At 39.3% G+C, this 21,987-nt stretch overlaps 1 protein-coding gene across 6 annotated transcripts; it reads left to right on the top strand.

Annotated features, from left to right (window-relative positions):
- Positions 1–1,405: 1,405 nt before the first annotated feature.
- cep170ab (centrosomal protein 170Ab) lies at positions 1,406–21,419 on the top strand. 6 transcript variants are annotated; one of them, XM_032563244.1, is made up of 19 exons: positions 1,406–1,841; positions 7,372–7,517; positions 7,620–7,709; positions 8,457–8,535; positions 8,741–8,799; positions 9,171–9,321; positions 10,246–10,383; positions 10,504–10,956; positions 11,049–11,419; positions 11,505–11,624; positions 11,726–11,858; positions 12,226–13,677; positions 14,216–14,459; positions 14,725–14,833; positions 15,004–15,165; positions 16,158–16,246; positions 17,025–17,118; positions 18,968–19,019; positions 19,155–21,419. In XM_032563244.1, the coding sequence occupies exons 2-19, from the start codon at positions 7,413–7,415 to the stop codon at positions 19,427–19,429; spliced, it is 4,176 nt and encodes a 1,391-aa protein (XP_032419135.1). In that variant the 5' UTR covers positions 1,406–1,841; positions 7,372–7,412; the 3' UTR covers positions 19,430–21,419. The 6 variants fall into 6 exon arrangements, 5 of the variants coding, with proteins under 5 accessions (XP_032419135.1, XP_032419136.1, XP_032419137.1 ...); XM_032563245.1 differs by having other exon boundaries at positions 1,406–1,564; XM_032563246.1 differs by lacking the exon at positions 1,406–1,841 and adding an exon at positions 4,779–6,133 and having other exon boundaries at positions 12,229–13,677.
- The last annotated feature ends 568 nt before the right edge of the window (positions 21,420–21,987 follow it).

The following is a 21,987-nucleotide window of genomic DNA, read 5'->3' on the forward strand; positions in this document are numbered from 1 at the left end:
TTGTTTCAACCTGACCTTTGTGGTGATTTATTATATCCTGTTTCTTTCCTTAATGTCTTTGTGAACCCAATGGCCTGTTTGACAAGTAAACGCACGCCATTAAGGAAGTCACTCAACTGAGTTTGATGTCGCATGCGCTATGCAGCTCAGTACTCTGGCGCTATCTAGTGTCTAGAGTTAGATTTACGTTAAATTCTACAATAAGCACAACTTTATATATATCTTTAATGACTTATTTGAAAGTCATAAGCCGTTTTAGTAAACGAATGATTTGATTATTGTCAGAATTGCATGGTCAGATCATTTTACCTCAATAGTGTTAACTGTTGCACCAAACTATGCCAAGCAGTGGAGTAAAGCCATTCCTACTGAATACTTCTATTGGACAGATCCCATGCATCCAAGCCTAACCTCTGAGCGTGCATGCCATCTGATATTTCTGTTCTTTTAAATATTATTTTTAATGGATTTAAGTGGATCTTGACAGAGAATTCCAGAGAACAAGAATGTCCATGGGAAGGCAAAATGAAAGGAAATACAGAACGACAAAAAGAGACTTAACCTAGGCCATGGTGCAATACAACCTTTAAATACAGCCTAAAGAACTCAAACACCGTTATATTGATAGCACTGGACACCGTGTCTCCAGTTTTACATGTCACTTAAAATTTGTCCTGTGTGAACAGAGGTGAGCCATCCTTTTATTAATACACTTTGACGTGTTCAACTGCGCGACAAAGCAGAACTCAGAGATTGTATTTATGAAAAAAAAATCTATTTGATTGATTCTATTAACTACTGAGGAACTTCAAAGTATTTTATTGGATAGAGGAAGCAGAACAAATGTGTCCGTTACTGTTTTCTCATCAAATACGTATTTGTGCTTGATGCATGTCACGGTTGGTGAAGCAGAGATTATTTCAGACCAACTCAATGCTTTGACGCCATCTAGTGCCCAGTGTCAGATTTACGTTTACGTAAAAAAACAAACAACAAAAAAACAATCCTAGATTTTTTAGGGTTAGTAAGTAAGGAAAACAAAACAACAGACAAAATACTGAAAGAAATACAAATATAGGCCACAGTGGGTCTAGTTCAAGAAATGAGTTTAGAACTGAGATTGTTTTACTATTATTTTCAAGTGAACTGTGATATGCACTTGTATCTTTCCGTCATATAGATACAAGTGCATAATAAGATTCATTAACACTATCGGCGAAGCATTAATTAGCTACGTTGCATCGTTTTTCTTTTCTTTCTTTCTTGGTTCATTTGTTTTCTATAATCTCTGTTCTATAAGTCTGAATTTCCTAGAGTCATCATCCACAATCATCCTCACTCATGATTTCCAGCCTGTGGCCTGGTATTACATAATCCCATTTGCTCTCCTAATTCTAGCTCACAGCGCCACCGAGAGGCAAAGACGTGGAAGCGCTGAAGCAGCTGGGTTGGGTAGCGGAGCTTGCTGGAGCAGCTCCAGCGCTCATAATAATCCTCTTTTTTTACATACATCCACCTATTTAGCTATCTGTCGGATGCCGGGAGTCCATCAGGCAGCTGCACGGTGAGAGACATTTATCTTCCGCAGATTGTCGCTGCTGCTCTGAGTCATTCTGCTGCCTCCTCGGCTGTGAGGATATAGGCGGTGACATGAGCATCGCTGCTGGTGAAACACACAGGCTTTGCCGTTTATAGCGCCGGAGGTCCGTGAGAGCGCACCGGGAGGAAAGCTTTTGGAAATAAAAACGTGAGACTCGTCATTGTTAACCCGCTTGTGTGCTGGGATTTAAAGGGAGGAGGAACATCAAGGATGAGCGTGGACGCCCCAGATGATCATGTCGGTAATTAGACTCACAGCTCCGTGTTTATTCCCGCATCTTTCTCATTTTTCTACAGCGTAGATTGTTGGAAATGGATATTCTTGTGTCTATGTTGAACGGCTTTTATAAGCGCGGCATCGAATCATGGCCTAACTGGGGTAATTTACAGGCTCTGGCATTGGCCTATTCAACCCCATCATCTGTGTCCGCCTGTTTGCGCGGCAGAGGGGCTGTCATTTACTGTACTGGGTGAAACCATGCGTAGTCTTATGAGGAAATCTGGGACATTAGTATGGGCACTGCCGCTGAAAGCCCTCCACATGGAGTAGTGTCCCAACGGGGGAATGTCTTAGTTATTCTACATAACAAAGTGTGCGTAATTATATCTTTAGATTGTACATATAGTCAATCCAGAGGGTGAGTCAGCATTCTCCATGGGTTGATGGTGCTGCAGCCCTCTAAAATCTGCTGGGGGAACATCAACCTAATGTGAGTTTAACAAGTGCATCTATATAAAATAGAATAGAATAGAATAGAATTCAACTTTATTGTCATTGCACTGTCACAAGTACAAGCAACGAGGTGTAGTAATATATAAATAGTAATATAATATAAATAGTCATATTATTGAAAAGTTTATATATTTCAGTAGCTCAGTTTAAAAAAATAAACTTGTACTATGTAGCTTTAACATTTATATATATATACAGTACAGACCAAAAGTTTGGACACACCTTCTAATATATATATATATATATATATATATATATACACATTAGGTGTGTCCAAACTTTTGGTCTGTACTGTATATATATATATATATATATATATATATATATATATATATATATAAAAAAAAAATTCCCTTCTCACCCACCGCGGGTGGTTCTTATCCTCTGAGCTCGGGTCCTCTACCAGAGGCCTGGGAGCTTGAGGGTTCTGCGCAGTATCTTGGCTGTGCCAAGGACTGCACATTTCTGTTACCATTTTGTCTGTCTGGATCTGGAAGTCCCACAGGATCTTAGCTCTGGCGTTCTCCGCCACCTTTGGGGGTGTTTCCCACTTTGATCTCGGGGTTTTCCAGTCTGTACACTATGCCTGCAACTTGGTTATGTCGTTCCATGTACGCTTTCCCTGCCAGTATCTTGCACCCTGCTGTTATGTGCTGGACTGTCTCAGGGGCCTCCTTGCACAACCTACACCTTGGGTCTTGTCTGGTGTGGTAGATCTGGGCCTCTATTGCTCTGGTGTTTAGGGCCTGTTCCTGGGCGGCCAGGATGAGGGCCTCTGTGCTGTCCTTGAGTCCAGCTTTTTCCAAGCCATTGGTAGGATTTACTGATATCAGCCACTTGGGTTATTTGCTGGTGGTACATCCCATGTAGGGGCTTGTCCTGCCATGATGGTATCTCTGGCACCTCAACCTCCGTTCCCTGTTGTCTGAGATATTCACTGAGCACATTGTCTGTTGAGGCTTTGTCCCTGATGTATTTATGGATCTTAGTTGTTTCGTCCTGGACTGTGGTTCTCACACTCACTAGTCCTCTGCCTCCTTCCTTGCGGCTCGTGTACAGTCTCAGGGTGCTGGATTTGGGATAGTAGTTTTCTAGTCTTAATATCAGCAGGGTATCTGATTACTGGCAGGGCATAGCTGGCATAGTTGGCTCACTTCCCTCCTTGATACCTTGATTTTAGCCTCTAACCGTGTTTTCCATGGTGGGTATTGGGTCTCATGGCTGCTCTTATAGCCAAGTGTCTCAAGGATCACTGATGCTGAGTTGTAGATCAGCTCATTGGTTTCTGTTATGGTGTTGGTAGGGATTGTTCTCAATGATCTCTGATGGTACTTCACTCAGCCGTTGTAATTGGCGCCGAGGAGGTCTGGTTGTCATTCGGGTCATGATTTTCTCTCTCAGGTCAGCAGCCGTCTCGTTCAGCTCTGATTCGCTCAATGGGGCCGTGTATCCCCTGACTGGGTGGGGACTTGTAGTTAAGTCCCAGGTCCAGGTTCCTCCTTTTTGCCGTAGCATTTGTGTTGTATCTCGTCAATCTCAAGTTGTGATAGCAGTTGCCGTTTGCGGATGTTGGAACACTGAGCTACTAGTTGTTTAGCGCTTAGTGTTGACTGGGGATGTCGAAGTAACCATTCCTTCACCAGTCTTTGCATGTAACCTCTCTGATTAGGGTTACTTGAGTAGTAGCATTCCAACAGATCCACATTTTCATCTCTCGCCCATTTCCGTCTGGTTCCAGTGTCATCAAGGTGCTCTGGTTCCCCAACACCTGACGCAGACCTTGTTTGGCCGGGCGACGTCTGAGCCGGCATGTTATGCATTTTTGTGTCTCTCATGGTATGAGGTAGGCAGTAGCTTGAAGGGTCTTGCCTAAGGACCCAGACTGGATTCGAACCCTGCCCTCTCGGGTGATATACTGATGCCTTATCTATTGAGCTATCCAGCCAGCTATATATATATATATATATATATATATATATATATATATATATATATATATATATATATATATATATATATATATATATATATGTATATATTCATTAATTAAAATGAATATATACAATGGGTTTTCTTTATTTTCATGACTATTTATAAGGCAAGAAATCCCACTTATTAACCTGACAGGGCACACCTATGCAGTGAAAACCATTTCAGGTGACTACCTGTTGAAGCTCATCAAGAAAATGCAGAGTGTGTGCAAAGCAGTAACCACAGCAAAAGGTTGCTACTTTGAAGAAACTAGTATATAACGGGTATTTTCAGTTGTTTTACACTTTTTTGTTTAGTGCATATTTCCACATGTGTTATTCATAGTTTTGATGCCTTCAGTGTGAATCTACAATGTCAATAGTCATTGAAAACAAAGGAAACTCATTGAAATAAAAGGTGTGTCCAAACTTTTGGTCTGTACTGTATATACAGTATATATATATATACTGTATATATCTTCCCAGACATTAGGATAAGACCAATACAAAATGCAGGTATGTATCTATATGTCCTTATCATCATTGATTTCCAAATGGAGAATTTACTTTTAATTTCAAAAGATGATTTTGGACCACTGGACATCATTTTTCTCCTTAACCTTGATAAAAACAAATCTCCGGTCATCTTTGGTTCATGGGTGGCGTGTGTGTGCTACAACTACTAGCCTCTCAAAGCTGTAGTTGTACCTCTTACTTTTCACCTTTTTCTAACAAACTTTTTCCTTTCCCTCAACTTTACATTGATTTACTTGAAAATTACATTCAGTGAACAACCAGGCTCTTTAGCCAATTTTTTTTGCTTACCTTCTCCTGGAGACTGTTAATCTGTTGGAGATCTGTCTGGTCTTCCCCATGATAGTTCATGTCTTTGTTATATTGAAAATAAAATTTTGCTACCATCTGGCGCTCAGTTTTATGCCCATGTAAGCCTAATTTTCACATCAAATACCTAAATTTATACATATTGCTTTGCTATAATTAAACTACTACTTTAACTTAATGAATGAGCTGCTTGATTGCAAAAATAAGGATTTTTGTCTTATATAACTGTAAATATATAGATTTAATAAGGAGTTAAAGAGATTTAAAAAGTGATGTTCGGGTTAAAATTAATAATTTTTCTTTCGTTTATATTGTACCCCTGCTTAATCCTAGTAGGGTCACTGGTACCACTCTCCAGTGGGTAGTAGGGCCTTGACAGGTATCAGTCCATCACAAGGCAACAGAAACACGCAATCATTCACTCTCACACTGGACTCGCTTGCTTGTGACAGTGTTGATAAATGTACCACAAATGAATGATTGTTAGTTTTAAAATCACAATGGTTTAAATGTGCAAGAGATCCAGTAAAGTCTGATCTTATAAACAATGTTCTATGAAGAACCCAATAATATGAGGTCACAGTTTTGGGCCAAATGTTTGGGTAAAATGACACAATCTCTGTCCCAGCAGCATAACCCAAGCCTCTGAATTGAATGAATAGCCCAGCAGTTTTCAGAGTGTGCGCGCTGTAATAAAGGGTCAGAATGGAAGTCATATGATCCCGAGGAGCAGACACAGGGGTTTGCATTTGCAAGGAAACTTGTTTCCCTCTTGCTCCTGTGTGGATCTGACAGAATTAGCCATCTTAACACTCACATCATTGTCTCTGTCCTGCTAGAAACAACCTCATAATCGATCAAATGCCGTCACCGTTTCCTCTGCTTCTTTCTGACTCTTTTTCTGCATGGGTGTGACTTCTGGATTTGCTATGAGGGCAGCTCCTAGGAGTACTTCACTGGGAAAGATTTGAAGGATGCTGGAAATTCTGTAAGCCATCCCTAAATTTTCACGCTTGTAGTTAGTTTTACACTTAGTTATCTTCACCATAGGCAGTAATGAGCACATGCATGTCCTTGAGGGATGTCAGAAATAGCAGCTGTGCACATGATGCACAAACCACATAAGATGGGGAACTTTCATTACTGTATAGTGTCTTGGAGAAGCATTTGATGTTGTACACATTCTTTTCTCAAAATCTTAAACTGTATTGTAATATATTGGGATTTGCTATGACAGACCAACACAAAGTAAATTATGAACGCACAGTGAAAGAATAAATATTTTTAATTTAAAAAGTGTGCTCAGTCTTCCCGAGTCAATACTTTGGGGAACCAGTTTTCTCTGCATGTTTAGACTAAATTCTTTTAGTTTAAATAAGTTATATACAATCTAAATAGGTTTGAGCTATTTTGCAAAGTGGGGGGCACATAAATATACATTTATTTAAGTGCTTTTATTATATATTTTATTCAAGTATGTATTTATTATACTTTTATTCAAACTCTCCATCATCCCTGCCCTTGCCACACCATGATATTGCCACCACCATGTTTCATGTTTCCCAATTTACATTTTCTGAAACAATTAGTATTTAAATCTAGGCCAGAGAGTTAGAGCACCTTCACCAGACAGGTTTCATGCAACCTGGTTTCCCTATTGACAGATGGACAACCACAGTGTAGGTAGACGTTCATATCTTGGTAGGAATGCAGTTGTACCATGTGGTTTCCATTTCCATTTTCCATGCATTGAGGAGTGCTCTGGGATAGGTTCAAAACTTGCTAAAAGTTATGTATAATCTACCCCTATTTATTCTTCTCCACATCTTTCTCCCTGACCCGTCTGCTGTATTGTTTGGTCTTCATGATGCTTTTTGTTCAATTGTGTTCTCTAACTCAGCTCTGAGGGTGAGTAAAAAAATGGGGGTACAAATGCAGGCTATGCTTTTCACTATTTTTGTAAAACATTTTGAAGACCTTCAATCCTGTTACTTCTACTTCACAATCATCCGGTACTTTAAATTGGACTGTCATATAAAATCCCGGTCAGGTAGATTGAAGTATGAGGTTTTAGTATGACAGGAATGTCAAGTGCTATGAAAATCTTTGCAAGGCCCTCCACATATTTATCCACCACATATGTAATTTACCCAGCTGGTATTCTTAGTACTCATCATTTTGTTGAATGAAGTGTGAGCTGTGATTTGTCTCTCCTCTTACTTTCAGCATGATGCACTAGCGGTCAAAGGTGATCTTCTGAGGCCGAGATGAGTCTGACGTCCTGGTTCTTGGTAAGCAGCGGGGGGACGCGCCATCGTCTTCCCCGGGAGATGATCTTCGTGGGGAGGGATGATTGTGAGCTCATGCTGCAGGTACGATATGAACTTAATTCCCAGTTGCCCTTCCAGATGCTGCCAAATATTCTGATAAATGAAAATGGATTACAGCAACTTGCGGGGTTGTGTGTGATTTAGTCTCGCAGCGTGGACAAACAGCACGCTGTCATCAACTACGAACCAAACACAGATGAACATAAAGTGAAGGACTTGGGCAGCTTAAATGGGGTGAGTTTTTGTGAGCTTGGAAACCTTAGCTTGGCTCCACCAAATATAGGTAATGCTACACATGACTCTAACTGCCTGCAATGACATACCAAATATACTTAAATTCATATATCTAAAAGTAAGGCCTTAAAAAGTTTTAAGTTTGTTTAAAAAATGTAAGTAAGCCTTAAATAAGATAATCACAGGTCTGACATTTTGTCTTGGTAGGACTATTTAATCTAATATCTGTAGATTATTTTTCTCATGGGACGTTAAGCAAACATTTCAGAAGCATGCAGACATTTTCATTACATTCTGTGACTTGAGGTGGTTGAAGTTACCACCAACCAGCGGCTAATATACACTTCTTAACAAGACATAGGTTTTTCTTCTCATGCAAGTGTACATTTATCATCAGTTGGCTGGCATTCTGTGCTAAAAAGCTCAGAATACTTTTAGCACAGAATATCAGTACTACCATATAAAATATGTAATTTTCTTCTGTACATTTCTGTCATGTTACACATCTTTAATTTTATTTATTTGATTCATAGTGGCCTTAAAATGTCTTAGAAAGCATTAAGTTTGAGTTGGTAAAATCTGCAGAAGCCCTACATGTTACTTATTTAATCTACAGACTACCTTAGACTACTTTTCTAAAATTAATGTCCTATGTAGTCTGTAACAAGCTCTGCGCATGAAAGATGGTGGGGAGGTTTGCAAAGTGAACAGCCCATTTCATACAGGTCTTTACCTTATATTTTGCAGACTTTTGTCAATGACGTCAGAATACAGGAGCAAGACTACGTCACGCTGAAGACCGATGACAAACTAAGGTTTGGATATGATATCCTTCGGAAGTTCTACTGGGCAAAGAGGTCAAATTAAATGACTCTCACACACAAACTACTGTCAGCTGTGTAACTTTATCTATTTGTGAATAGATGTGAACTCTCAATGTACTCCACCTGCTGCATTATACATAAGGCTATTCAGTGCGTGTTTCTCAGTGCTCAGCAGACCTACCCAACATTTGCCTTAACCTACCTCACATACCAACCTGTTCACCGTGGTTCGAGGAGAGCTGCACATTCCCGAGGAGGCCCTTAAGGTTAGACAGCATGCTGTGCGTTGAAAAATAAAAAAAAATAAAAGCTTGTTTGCAGATAAAGTGGAATATTTGCTCAAAACAGGACAGCCTTGTACTTTTTTTGACTTTGTGGTCAAGGAAATAAAAGAGTTCTGCTGAACCAAACTAAAGCTTCACAGTTGATGAAAGCGCTGTTTCATCTTGTCAAACCCAGGTAGCTGCAGAGAAAGGTTTTTATCTTAATGAGTTTGCAGAATTCCAGCATAAATAGTTAGAAAGGTTTCAGTAACATGCAAAAGTGAGTGCATACGGCAAAAAGTCTGCATTCAGCTGATTCATTAGCTTGACATTACCATGTTGCCTTTTTTTTTCTCTGTAAACTCAAATGTCAGCATGAGAAACTGAGCAGCCAGCTTCAGATGATCCAAAAGAAACATGCAGAGAAATGTGAGGTGAAGCCTTCAGAGGCAGCAGCGGCATCAGGTTCAGAAGGCGCCGCGTCAAAACCTCCAGAGTCCGGCAAACCCGAGGATAAGACAGTAGGTGAGCTTTAACATCCATGGAATAATTGAAATCCAACACAGCACACACTATTTTGCAGGGTTGTTTTTCTAACTTATGGATAAATTAGACATAATAAATGAAAACGCAACAAACGTTTAGTGGTGGAAAAATTGTTAGAAGAATTGCACTAACCCACACAATTCCCAGTACCTTGATATTTTCCTGTCTAATTGTATAGGAACTGCACATGCTGCATTAGTTTCTTGAAGCTTATTGCAGATTTTTACCTTTCTGCTATCTTAGTATAGAATGAATTTGATTCTCTGAAAAAATGTCTGAACTTCTTTTTTCCTTTGGTGGCCCGAATCCTCTCCCGTACATTAAAAATAGAGAGGGCACGCTCGAAAGAATGAAACTTGGCAATTTTTGTCATATGTCCAGACTTCTTTTTATCTGCAGAATAATCTGGGTCAGTTTGTCAAGTCGACAAAACATTCCCAAGGTGGGAACAAATGGACTTCCTGTGGCCAAAGTCCAGCTGTAGTAGCACGGTAGATAAAGAGTTAGCATACCTCCATAGAGGAAACAGTTAACTTTAATATAGTTTCTTACTATTTCTATAGTTTATTTCTATAGTTTCTTACATCTTGAAATCTGCAGTAACACCTTCCACACAAAAGAGTATCTCTTTTACCGCAGCATGGTCGCACTTTAACCTAATGTTTGGAAGAGGATTATATACTTTAGTTTCCATCAGGTCAGGCTTGATCAAGCTGAAAATTTGTTCATTCCAGTCGCTAGGTAATTTTTTTTTTGTTCCGCTAACATTTTTCAGTTTGGGAAAATAGTTAACTGTGAAGTGTGCACCCAGTTCAGTCTTCTCCACATTACAAGCTCCCCCATGCCCTGCTCCTAAATCTCTCCTCCATTCAGTAAGACTAACCAATACATTGGTTTTAACAGGAGACATAGCAGTTTTACACAGGGGCACGCCCCTTTATGGGCAGCCTGCTTGGTGGGGAGATGGAGACACTGATGATCAGCACCCTGGAAAACTTGAGGAAAAAACCTCTGATAGGAAGAAGGAAAAGGCAGAAACGGGTATGATCAGTTTTTCAGAAATATGACATGACCAACGCTATTTTCGTAATCCTAAGATGTAATAAAGGAAGTAAGTAGATTATGAAGTTTAAATGGTCAAATCTCTTCACCTTGTTATAGACACCAAGAGAAGTCCAGAGATCCTAAAGTCTTTGCCTCAAGCAGTCTCAAATCAAGAACCTAGCTACTTTGAAATTCCAACAAAGGATGCTCCCATCGCATCTAAAATCAGTGAACTTCCTCCACAAGATCAAGAGACCAATGCTTCCCCTGCTGCTGTGGAGCCCATCCATGGCCATGCCTCATTCACCATCGAGTTTGACCCCGGGGCGTCAGGCAAAGTGTTGGTGAAGGATCGGGTGGCAAAAGTAGGACCAGAGACCCGACCCCGCCCAAAGAGGGCTGTTGGAGAAGACCTGAGTCCGCTTCAGACAGCCATGGTGGCAGCAGAGGTTAAAGTTGCTGACTGGCTGGCTCAGAATGAGCTGCCATTGGCTCTGAAAGAGACGGTGGCAGAGGATGATGGAGAGAGTGCGAAAAGCGATGTTCCTGTGCATCTCCGGAGTCTCAAAGGTGCGTGATGAAATGTGTTACCTTATTTGGTTAATTTCTTCCTTCAAGCAGTCATTTGTTATACGTTCTAATGTGTCTTGCACACACGCCAGGCAGTAAACACGAGGATGGCACTCAGAGCGATTCAGAGAATGCTCTCGGGGAGCAGCGCAGGGCTGCAGCGATGGAGGAGCGCTCATGGGGGCTTTGGGGCAGCGCTGGCATAAAAGAAAGCCGTGCAAATGTACCAGAAGGCCTGTTTGCAGAAGAGGACAGTCCTGCAAGGCGTTGCAAGTCTTCAACATCGAAAAGGCAGAGCGGGTTGGTGGAAAGGCGGCGTGGCTCGGCACCACATCAGCATGGTGGTCGTGAAGAGTGCTATGGACACAGAGATGAATATAGCGACAGAGGGACTTACACCATTGAGCTGGAGAACGGGGCCAATGAAGAGGAAGAGGCTAGGAAACTGATTGACAAGGTAAAGGTTAGACATCTTTTTCTGTACTTTTTTCTTTATCAGATCACAAATTTTCATTTTACTTTATTTTATGTTCATTTGTGTCTTCCAGGTATTTGGTGTGGATGAGCAACGTGTTTCCAGGAAGGGGGGAATGGATCAAAGAGAGCGGTTGTCTTCACAGAGGTCTGGATCGAGAGACAGAGGAAAGCCTGGACGTCTGGAGACAGAGGTGCAAAAGCATTCTTCTGACTTAAAGTGATTAACCAAGACTAAATCTGTTATAGCAATACTTGAGTACTGCAAGTAATTCATTTTTTTCTTATGATTTAGTTCTTGTCTGAAGAGTTGATGGTTGGTGGTCCTCGTTGGGTGTCACAGTGGGCTACTCTAGCTGCCAGCCACATTCGGACAGATCCTGAGGGATCCGGAGGGGACAGTCACACCATGGTCACAGAGAACAGAGGTACTCAGTTTAGGTCATAAGATCACTCACATCATTTATTTAACATATTTATTGAAAAGTATTTTTATACACTTTGCAACTTTGCAGCTGCATCAATAAAAAAAACCCTATAGAAATTCACGGTAGCAGTTTTCTGCCTAAGTGGTTTTTAGATGACAAAAGATTATAACAATCCCAAGACGTTTGAAGCAATGGCTTATGGGAAGTTTAAGCCTATGGTTACTGTTAATGGTGGAACTCAAGGTTAAAATATTGAAAATTGAAAAACAAAGAAGGAAGGGAGAAACAAGGACTGATTGGTGGATGGAAGGATGGATGAATAGATTAATTTAATGCCATTTCATGAAAAGATTTTCTCATTTTTCAGCAGAAATAAGTGGATCCAGCCACATGGCCTCTGTGCACACCGAACGTAAGAGGAGAACCCTACCACAGCTACCTGGTGAAGAACTTAATCTGGGAAGAAAGACCCAGGGTGGATGTCTGAACATAGATATGGGTGAAAAGCAGGATACAGAGATTCAGGAGAAAGAGAATCAAGATGAAAAGCTATCCAGAGGAAAGAAACAAAGTGTTCAAGGCACTAGAGGTGTGGGCAGTCAGAGCGGTAGCCCAAGTCGATCTTCTCCGGCCAAATCACAGGATAGTGGTGGTGGTAAATCAAGTCAGTCGGGTGTCCTGAGCAAAGTCCCTCCACGTCCACTGACCAGTGGACAGAAGAGAATGGAGGAGGCAAGGAGGAGAAAAAAGGATGAGGAGAAGGCTAGAGAGAGTACCGGGAAACCATTACTGAGGCAGGAGAGCTTCACTGTGGAGAAACCGAGCTCCAGTGTACCCATAGAACTTATTCCACGTATTGATGCTTACACAGGAACCAAAACTCAGAGTAGGGACGGGGGCATAGACAGTGTCTCAATACAGAAAGACTCAGAAGCTGTGGCAGCTTTTCTAGAGAGCACTGTGTCAGACCAAGGTGATCCCCCAAGTCAGTCTATTGAAGGTTCCATGTCTCCAGAGTCAGACGTAGACACAACAAGCACAGTTAGCCAAGCTGATGGCGTTAGAAAAGTAGTTCAGAAACGCAGGATACTAGCTGGGCAGCAAAAAGAGAGAACAGTGGTCTGCACCTCTAGCAAGGGCCCTACTGGGAGCAGAGAGCCTCTGGACAGGAGGGGGAAGAACAGAACCTCTGGCCCTCAACAACCAAGTCACCCCTCAACATCCCTGGACCTTACTGACGATGACATCAACTCCAACTCCCTGCTTTCTGACTCACAGCCTGTCTCCACACAAGACTCAAGGAGTTCAAACCTTAGAGGCCAAACAGTTGGGGCCAGCACCAAGTCTAGTCGGGCCAAGATGACACAGCCGTCGCCTTCTTCTGCCCCAAACAAAGCCAGTAATGTTCCCAAGCCAAGACCTACTCGGACATCCCTGTTGAGGCGAGCTCGGCTGGGGGAGTCATCAGATACCGAACCTGCTGATATGGACCGGATGTCAGTGGCTTCTGAGGCATCAACTGCTAGTTCCACATCCAGGACAGGGATAGCAAGAAGGGGAATGTCTAGAATTGAGGCTCTAGCACAACCAAGGAGACCAAGGGTTGGGTCTCCATCTGCCCAGAGCGACTCAGAGGCCACCTTGGCTAAAAGCAGAGGGCTGGGTGGCCGAAGTGCAGCAGGAGATTATGCTCTCAGACAGGGATTGAGATGTTCAAATGTGACTTCACTATCCGGACCCAGAGCCAGAGCTAACAGTGCCTCCAAGCTGCCTGATAAAACTAAAGGAACATCATCGTATGGGCATATTACACCTGCATGTAAGTGGAAAATCTTTCACCAGAATCCATGTTGTCTGTCACTGAAATCTGTTCAACAATCTCTTTGGTGTCAATACCTGTGTTTCCATCATTGTTCTTTTATATGATTGTTCATTTTGAATTGTATAAACATTAGAAAATGTTCATGGAAAATGACAGAATGACTTCTTTCATTTTGCAAAAATATTTTTATGCTCATTTGACTTTTCCCAAAAGGAACTAATGTCATTTAGTGTAGTTGTCTTTCATAATCGATCACTTTGCCCCCTATTGTCCAAATGTGCTTGTTTTGTTTGTTTCAATTAATATTTACTGTAAAATGCAACATCAGCACTGATTTTCAGACATTTTTGAAATCCAAATTTTCTTGCTGGTTTTTCTGGCACAACAAAAATGTTTAGAATTTTTCTTTTCAAAACTTTTGTTTGCCTTGAAACCAGTCAATCCACTCGTGCCTAGATAATGTTATCTTCATATTCTTCATAACCAGAAATCTTTGTGTGTTGAAGGTTTAGCTTCTTTCGTATCTTCTTTTAAGCTGGGACTCGGTGGCGCCGTGTTCCTGTGGAGTATGCATCCACTTCTGAGGATGAGTATGGCTCAAATCGCCACATATCCAAGCAGGGGCCTACGAGGCCATTCCCTTCGACCCGAGTTGCCCAGTTAGGAGGTTCAGCTCCAGCAACACCCAACCCCGCAGGGCTTGCCAGCTTGAAGCAGAATTCCAGGGACCAGGATGAGTATATGAGAGACTGGACAGCGCACAGTGAAGAAATAGCCAGGTGTGTGGGTGAGAAGAGCTCAAAAGCATGCAATATGAAGTCCATTTTTAGATGCAACAATGAGGATGTTACTTCCTTCCAAAAACGCTGTTGTTACTTTTGCCGCATGGGATGGTTTTTTATTGCTTTTTATTTGTGCAGTTCTGATCATAGTTTCTGGTATGTGTGAGTATGAGGTATGGGATGATAAACACAAGCACATAAAAAGGAAGTTGATATTTTTAGGTGTAATGTAATGATGTCATTACTTTTACTTGTTAATCAGGATCAGCCAGGATTTAGCCAAAGATTTAGCAATGCTGGCACGAGAGATTCATGATGTGGCTGGAGAGATCGACTCAGTCAGTCCTGCAGCAACTGACCCAGGAGCTCTGGTATAAACACATCACATTACATGAGCGTCAACACTGCTGACCAAACAAATATTTATTTACAGAAATGTACAACTGAGCTGACGTTTGAATTCTTTATTATTATTATTATTATTATTATTATTATTATTATTATTATTATTATTATTATTATTATTATTAATTTCCTTTAGTTGGAGGAGTCAGTATTTGATGATGGTATGGATCTGGGTGGTTCCACCGCAGAGCAGAGCAGGACTGTGGCAGGCGAGGGGCGAACCGTGGAGCTACGACAACGAAGTTCAAACGATCAGAGCTCTCGCTCAATCCGTCGACAGACATGGAATAGAGACGATGTGAGTCTGAGCCTCATTATCGAACATCAGTTAGTTGTACATTTGCACAGGCATTTTACATACAAGAGCACTTGCTGAGGAGGACAGATTGCTTCAAAGTCAACAACTCTATGCAGTAACTTGGGTTTTCCAGTTGGTTTTATTTGATCCACTGACTGTGACTGTAATTAGAATCATATTGGACTGTATGAGACTTTGTAATTTGATTCTACTGCAATAAATTGGACTAATTTAAATTGAATTTGGACCGATTTGAATTCCATAAAACTGACTATAAAATGGATGCCGCTTGTAATTTGGCACATTATGAGTAAACTAAATTAAATTAAATCATTAATGTTGCCGTGATATTGTTGATTGCTGCTGCCTCCAGGCTAGACGAGCTAATTTAGGAAGGTGCAGGCACAAAACAGTGTATAACTGATGTTGTAAACAGTGTAAAATGATATATGGTTTTCAAATATGCAATGTGCAACAGAAAACACTGCTCATTACACCTAATATGCCATCACTCTGTGAAACATTGTGGTGGCCGTGACATGCTGTGGAAATCCATTTTCATAAAAATCTTTCATGAAGTTAAATTCATCCACCAAAAAACCCTGTCCAGGTGGAAAAATAAGTTAGGTTTTTGACAGTAGCCAACATGTCATGCATTCGATCACCATTACAGCAACATAAACAAGAATGCTGAGCACAAGGTTTATTCTGTCCTGTGGAGAGAAAATAAGTGTTTGACATGGTGTTCCCTTTATTCTTAAATTTTATCTATTCCATATTGGATAAAAAGTGGCTTGCTCATGCCCTTGTCCAATACAAGGTACTGCATGTGTCCCCAGTTTCCACAATTCATTTGTTCATTCTGACCTAAGAAACTGGAGTTAAATGTAAAGAGAAAAATATAAATAAATCAACTTAAATTGTAATCATTCCTATCAGAACAAGTACAGTTAGAACATTTACAATTTTTTTTTTTCATTTTTATTCATCAGCTGTACCTTGACAATGTGCTGCTTGCTTCTGTGACTCAACTTTCGACCAGAATACGACAGTCTGTGGACAAAACTACCTACAAAGTCAGGTAAGCCTTGTAGTTTCCTAAAATAAAGACGCCATAAGCTTGACGCGCTCAGTCTTTCTCATTCAGTCCACTTCATGACAAAAACGACAAAACAAATAAAAAGGACTGGATCCTCTTAATATAGTTGAATGGTTTACTTCAGAAATAAACAAAAAACAGTACAAAGGTTATCTTTCCACGAAAAATAAAGAGAAAATTTAAAAAGAAAGAGAGTGAGGTCAAAAAACTGTGTGGCTCCACTCCAACTGCCCAACTGACTCTCCCAGCCACACCCTAAAATCCTGAACTCCAATTAGATATGCAAATTTTCAAGACTTTAGTGTAGTCAAATATAGTAAATTACTATGCAATAGATTTAACTAGTTATCATTTTTATCCAAATAAACAAATTATAATAAGAAATATGAACATAACTTATCCTAAAGTCTGAATGAACAAAAACTGAATTTAGGCTTCTACAAGCCTTTCAAACTAACCGCTTACTTACTGTCTGTTAACACAGAAATAAATTACTGTTGTGTATTTATGTATTTTGTGTTTTCTGTTAGAACTGGACAAATTGGCAAAGTCTGAGTGGCAAATCAAAGAGATATCTCTGTCAAACAGAACTACATTTTCTCATTAGGATGAAAGCTCAAAGGTTTTAGGGTTTTACAATCTGCAGACTTTGCCAGAAAGAAATGATCTGAACTGTCAGCTAATACTTCTAACAATAGCTATATTAAGCATTTTTCTTCTATTGTGCTTTTATCTAATTTTATCTGAACTCGGCCTCCAGGATTCTTTTCAAGGATAAGGAAAGAAAATGGGATGAGATTGAGACCAAACTGCAAGCAGAGCATGACTCCTTAGTTCTCAAGAGCTCCAACAAGGTGATGCATATTTCTGATATTCTCACAGTTATTTCTCTTGATTATACTGCTTGATTTTTATACAGGCTTTTTGCTGTCTGTCAGATGTTACATTATTTTGAGGTTATTTGAACTTTTCTCCTATCGTCCGTATGAATTTAGGCATGATGCTAACTCGATCCAATAAGCACTTAAGAAGTGAAACAGACTGTTCAATCCAGCTATGTTGATTATTTTATTGATAATGCGAGTTCTCAAGCAAGATTTTGAAAAATAGCCAAAATATATTCCCTTCTACAACTATTGCTTTTCATTGTTACAGTGTTTTAAATACAGCTAATTACAGCAAAATCAATTTGACGCACAGCCCCATGAGTTCATGGCCCTTTTTTAACTATATAAATTAGTGTACAAATTAAATTTGTTAGTTGACCAATGTCCTATTTTTAAATAAACCTTGTTTTTCACCCTGTAGTGATTCAAATGCTGCTAAATACTGTTCCAGGTTAAAAAATATTTTATTATTGTATACTTATATACAGTAATTGATTTTTTTTGTAATCTAAAATAATTATTGACTCATAGTTGCATAGTCAAATCTAAATTCCACCAATTGCTTATTAATACGAATATTACTCATTTTCTTTCCTTAGTTGCCTGATGTCACTAAACAGCATCAAACCTTAGAAATTAGAAATACCCCTTAGAATTTTGGTCCCATGTTGTCTATTCTGATGTAACAGTTCTAGAAATCATTTGCAAGTCTACATATTTATTTTTTTATTATTGGGGAATTTAGTAATAAATCATCAAGGTTAAGATGATTTACTGTCAGAGTTTGTCAGATTGCATGTAGTCTGCACATTGCACACTTCTGCTACCATGAACATTACATAGTTCACACTCCAAACACTAGATGGCATTAAAGCACTTCTAAGAGTCTCCTTAGTCAGTATCAAATAACATTTGGTATTCATTCACCACCTTGACTTTATTCACAATGAAACAGGTTCAAATCTAAATAGCTTCACTAGTCCATAAGGGGTCAACAAAATTGTTCATTTTTGTAGTGAAAGACTAAAATGTCATTTTAGAATTAATTACAGTTATATTTTGAACTTTATCAAAGATATACACTAGTCTCATGTATTATTTTGTTACTACTTCACAATTACTGACTACATCTGATGATGTATCCTGCAGGGACTCTTAATGCAGTGATGACTTAATTCGTCCTTTCGGATGCTCTTTGCAATTTGTATTCCTTTCCTTGTCAGTTTATTGGATTCTTCTCCGTTAAAGGTTACTGCTTCTTTAAGAGATTCTGACGTTTTCTGTTTGGTCTGTATGTTTGGACGTTCATAGATAAAACACAGTTGTAGTTAAATTTGGTGCTCCAGAATAAAAGACACACATCTAGTGGAGTCAAAAAAAAGAGGCAGCAGAGGTCTCTCTTTCAGATCCACCACAATCTCAATAAAATGCATTGATATTCTTGGTTTTAACATAAAAAAGACCTGTGATTGCTTTTTCAAGACGTTGAAGTTGTACTCGTATTCACTACTTATTTCAGATAACAGATCACCAACAAATATGGAGAAATAGTTTACAAATTTAGCCCCATTAAACCTTTCTCTGGTGTAGGGAGATAAATTTTACTCAGTGTGTCCTCACATGAACCTAGAACAGAAATGTCAAACCAAGTCACAAGTCACAAAGCTTGTAAAACATTACTCTTTATGAAGACCTCAGCTCCAATTTTTTTCTGCAGCAAAAAGAGATTAGTTGAGCTGATTGGTTCAGTGCTTGAGCTCCTTACTTAATCACATCCTCAAGCACCCTTCATCTGTCTAAATTATGTTCTTAACAGGAGATTTCAACAATTATTCAAGACCTGAAGAGTGTGGAGAAGCAACTTTCAGGTATGGGCATAATGTCCTTTCATCACAAAAATAAGCTGCCATAAGAAAATTATTTTATGCATAGCATTTCTGGTGAATTTGGTGCTAAATGACGCCGGAGTTATGTTGCTTGGTTGTTCTGCTCCGAACGAACAGTTATCGATATGATGGTGGACCCAGACGGCACTCTGGATGCCCTGTCCAGCATGGGTCTGACAAGTTCGCTAAGTGACCAGAGGATGAGTCCTGGGAGTCAGCAGGGGGCACCGGCGTTGCATTCCAGAACAGAGACAAAGACATCCAGCGCACTGTCAACACCCAGGTGTGAAGAATTTTCTGGCGAGCCCTGTGGATCCTCAGAGCGTACAGAAGAGACGAAGCAAGACAAGAGTGTTACATCTAAAACTGACAAAGAAAATTACATCCAATGATTTTTTATTTATAAAAACTGACAGGACATCCTTGGAAAAGACATTGGTGTGGGGTTTAGTTATTTTTGTGGCTTTTTTCTTGCTGAAGGTATAAGAAGGTGAGTGAAGCTTTTGTCAAGGTAAAGTTTGTTGACTGTGTTGTCAAATGTATCATTTTGGATCTTCAGCGTGTCAAAAGAAATGCAGTTAAGAAAAGATTGAAGTATTTACAATGAGCCATGTGTCTTTGTGTTGCAGGTTATTTTTGTCCAATATACTTAACAAAAATATGAGGAAAAAAGCAAACTGATGGAGTGTTAAAACTCAGACATCTTGGTTTTTAAATGAGGTAATATTGACTTCAAGTCCCCATTACAGACACAAAAGTCCCATAATAGTAAAACAGACACAGAATCCTAATTTAAAGGGCAGATATCCCGATTTTCTTTTTTTGTTTTTACAAACATACAACTTCCTGTAGATTCATTCTTAATTTTTCTGATTCCATAAAATATTTATACACATTTTGGAAGTATTTTGTTTTTGCTTTTAACTTTAACTAATGACGTCAAGCTAATTGGTTCGGTTCAACAACTGGTGTAATGTAATGCAATCTATGAACATGAGTAGATGTTTAGTAGTGAGAAACCACAAATAAAAATGAAAAACACCAAGAGAAAGTGTAGTCATGCCTAATCAACTTTATGCTCACAAACAGCTCTAGTGACTTCAGTGGTCTGGCTGCTGACTCCCTGCTGGAGCTTTATTACTTATTTTATATTATAATCTTTTTTTCCTTTTTTATAAGAACTCTCACACATTTCTGTTCAACAGGAAACTTAGTGTCCAGGTGACAGGTCATCATACATATAAGATGCTAATTTTCTGTTTTGAGAGGCGTGACTACATAGGCTTTGTTTTGCTGTCAACAACAAACTGATTTGAAAGACAATGAAAAGACTAATTAGATTATTTTTAACTGTTTCAATATTTAGAGGTTTTATGGATCCACAATGTGATATTTGCCCTTTAAAGAGATCCAATTGTATCAGAACAGAAACCAAAACAAATCTGATTAAGTGTCCTTTTTTGCTGCCATAGTTATTTATTTAAATAAATATAAAGTACTTTTCCATGTCTTTCCTGTTTATCAGTCTTTCTCTGTATTGACTTTCCAATCTCAAATCTCCATTATGACTTCTTCTTAGGAAATGAACTGGCCTTGCAGGGTATCTTTAGTTACATTTATTTCTTAATGTTCTCTCCTTGTGTTAATGTGGTTGAAATTCAGTGCATCAGAACAAAAACTGGTTGTTATTAGACAATATGAAGGCAAACATAGCTCATGGGGTGGATTTTTCTCTTTCAAGCAAATTTTGTCACAAGTGCCCTGGATCAAACAATCAGTGGAGATAGTAGGAAATAAAGGGGAGGTGGAGTTTGCTCCTTAGGAGGCTTGAAGTGCTGATAAACTTGTATCGTCTTATTAATCTTTGCGGGACCAGGACATGACGTTCCTAAACACACATTTATCATGTTTATGTCTTTCACCAAAAGCAGGGTTTAAAACCAACTACCAGGACATGAGCGGTTCCACAAACGGACCGCTAACAAAATGTTGTGTTAGAACCAGCATAGACAGGGACTACCTCTGAGTCCTGCAGCTGCATTTTACTATTTATAATGCAACCAAACAGGTGACTGTGTAATGACCGTAGGCTTTCCAATGTCTTGCCTCATACCAATGTTTACACTTGAATGTACCCTAAAAAGATCTACTTAAAAAAAAAACTTTTAGCCGAAACAGTTTTAATAGAGACAAATTACTTTGTGCTCAGCACGCTTTCTCTATAATTCTGCAAACTTGTTGAAGCATTTGATGATGTTTCTTTTTCTTTTTTTTGATGTTTGTATGACTTTTATTTTGTAATCTTGTTGGGTTAGATGTTGACCTTGCAATACATGTCTCGTTTGTCTCATTTACAATAAAATGCATGATCATCATGACCTATTTTTGGACTATCTTTGCTATTATTTAACTGGATAAAAAACTACTTTTGGAGAATTATTTGCAAATGACTACAGCTGCTTTATAAATTGCAGATTTGGATATTCTATGCAAATATAACCAATTTTTGAAATATGACGCAGAGAGAGAGGATGAAATTGGGATGGTTTAAATCTAACTGCTGTAGGTTTATACTGGTTTTTGAAGTTGTGTTACATTGCTCTTAGGTAGTTAATTTTTAGTTACTCTGTGGTTGGAGTTTAGATACTTTAATCCTGTACAGTGCATAGCCAAAGCTTTAAAAACATATTTTTTGGTGCAGCAAAAACCTCTGACAAAAGTAAGAGAAAAACATTTAATTTGAGTGAAAACCAGAAAGCCCCATTTGTAGTTTTATTAATCATTTTACAACTAGTTTTGGTGTTGCGCATATTGAGAAAGATAACGAGTTTAATTTACTTTAAATTCACCATTCAGCCCCACTATGCAGGGCTAACATATTAAAAGAAATGCTGTTGCTGCTTGAATACGGCTTTAAATTGTAATAATCATTAGCGTAAATGCTGTACTA

The sequence above is a fragment of the Xiphophorus hellerii genome, chromosome 5 (assembly GCF_003331165.1).
Source record: "Xiphophorus hellerii strain 12219 chromosome 5, Xiphophorus_hellerii-4.1, whole genome shotgun sequence".
NCBI classification, from domain to species: Eukaryota; Metazoa; Chordata; class Actinopteri; order Cyprinodontiformes; family Poeciliidae; genus Xiphophorus; species Xiphophorus hellerii.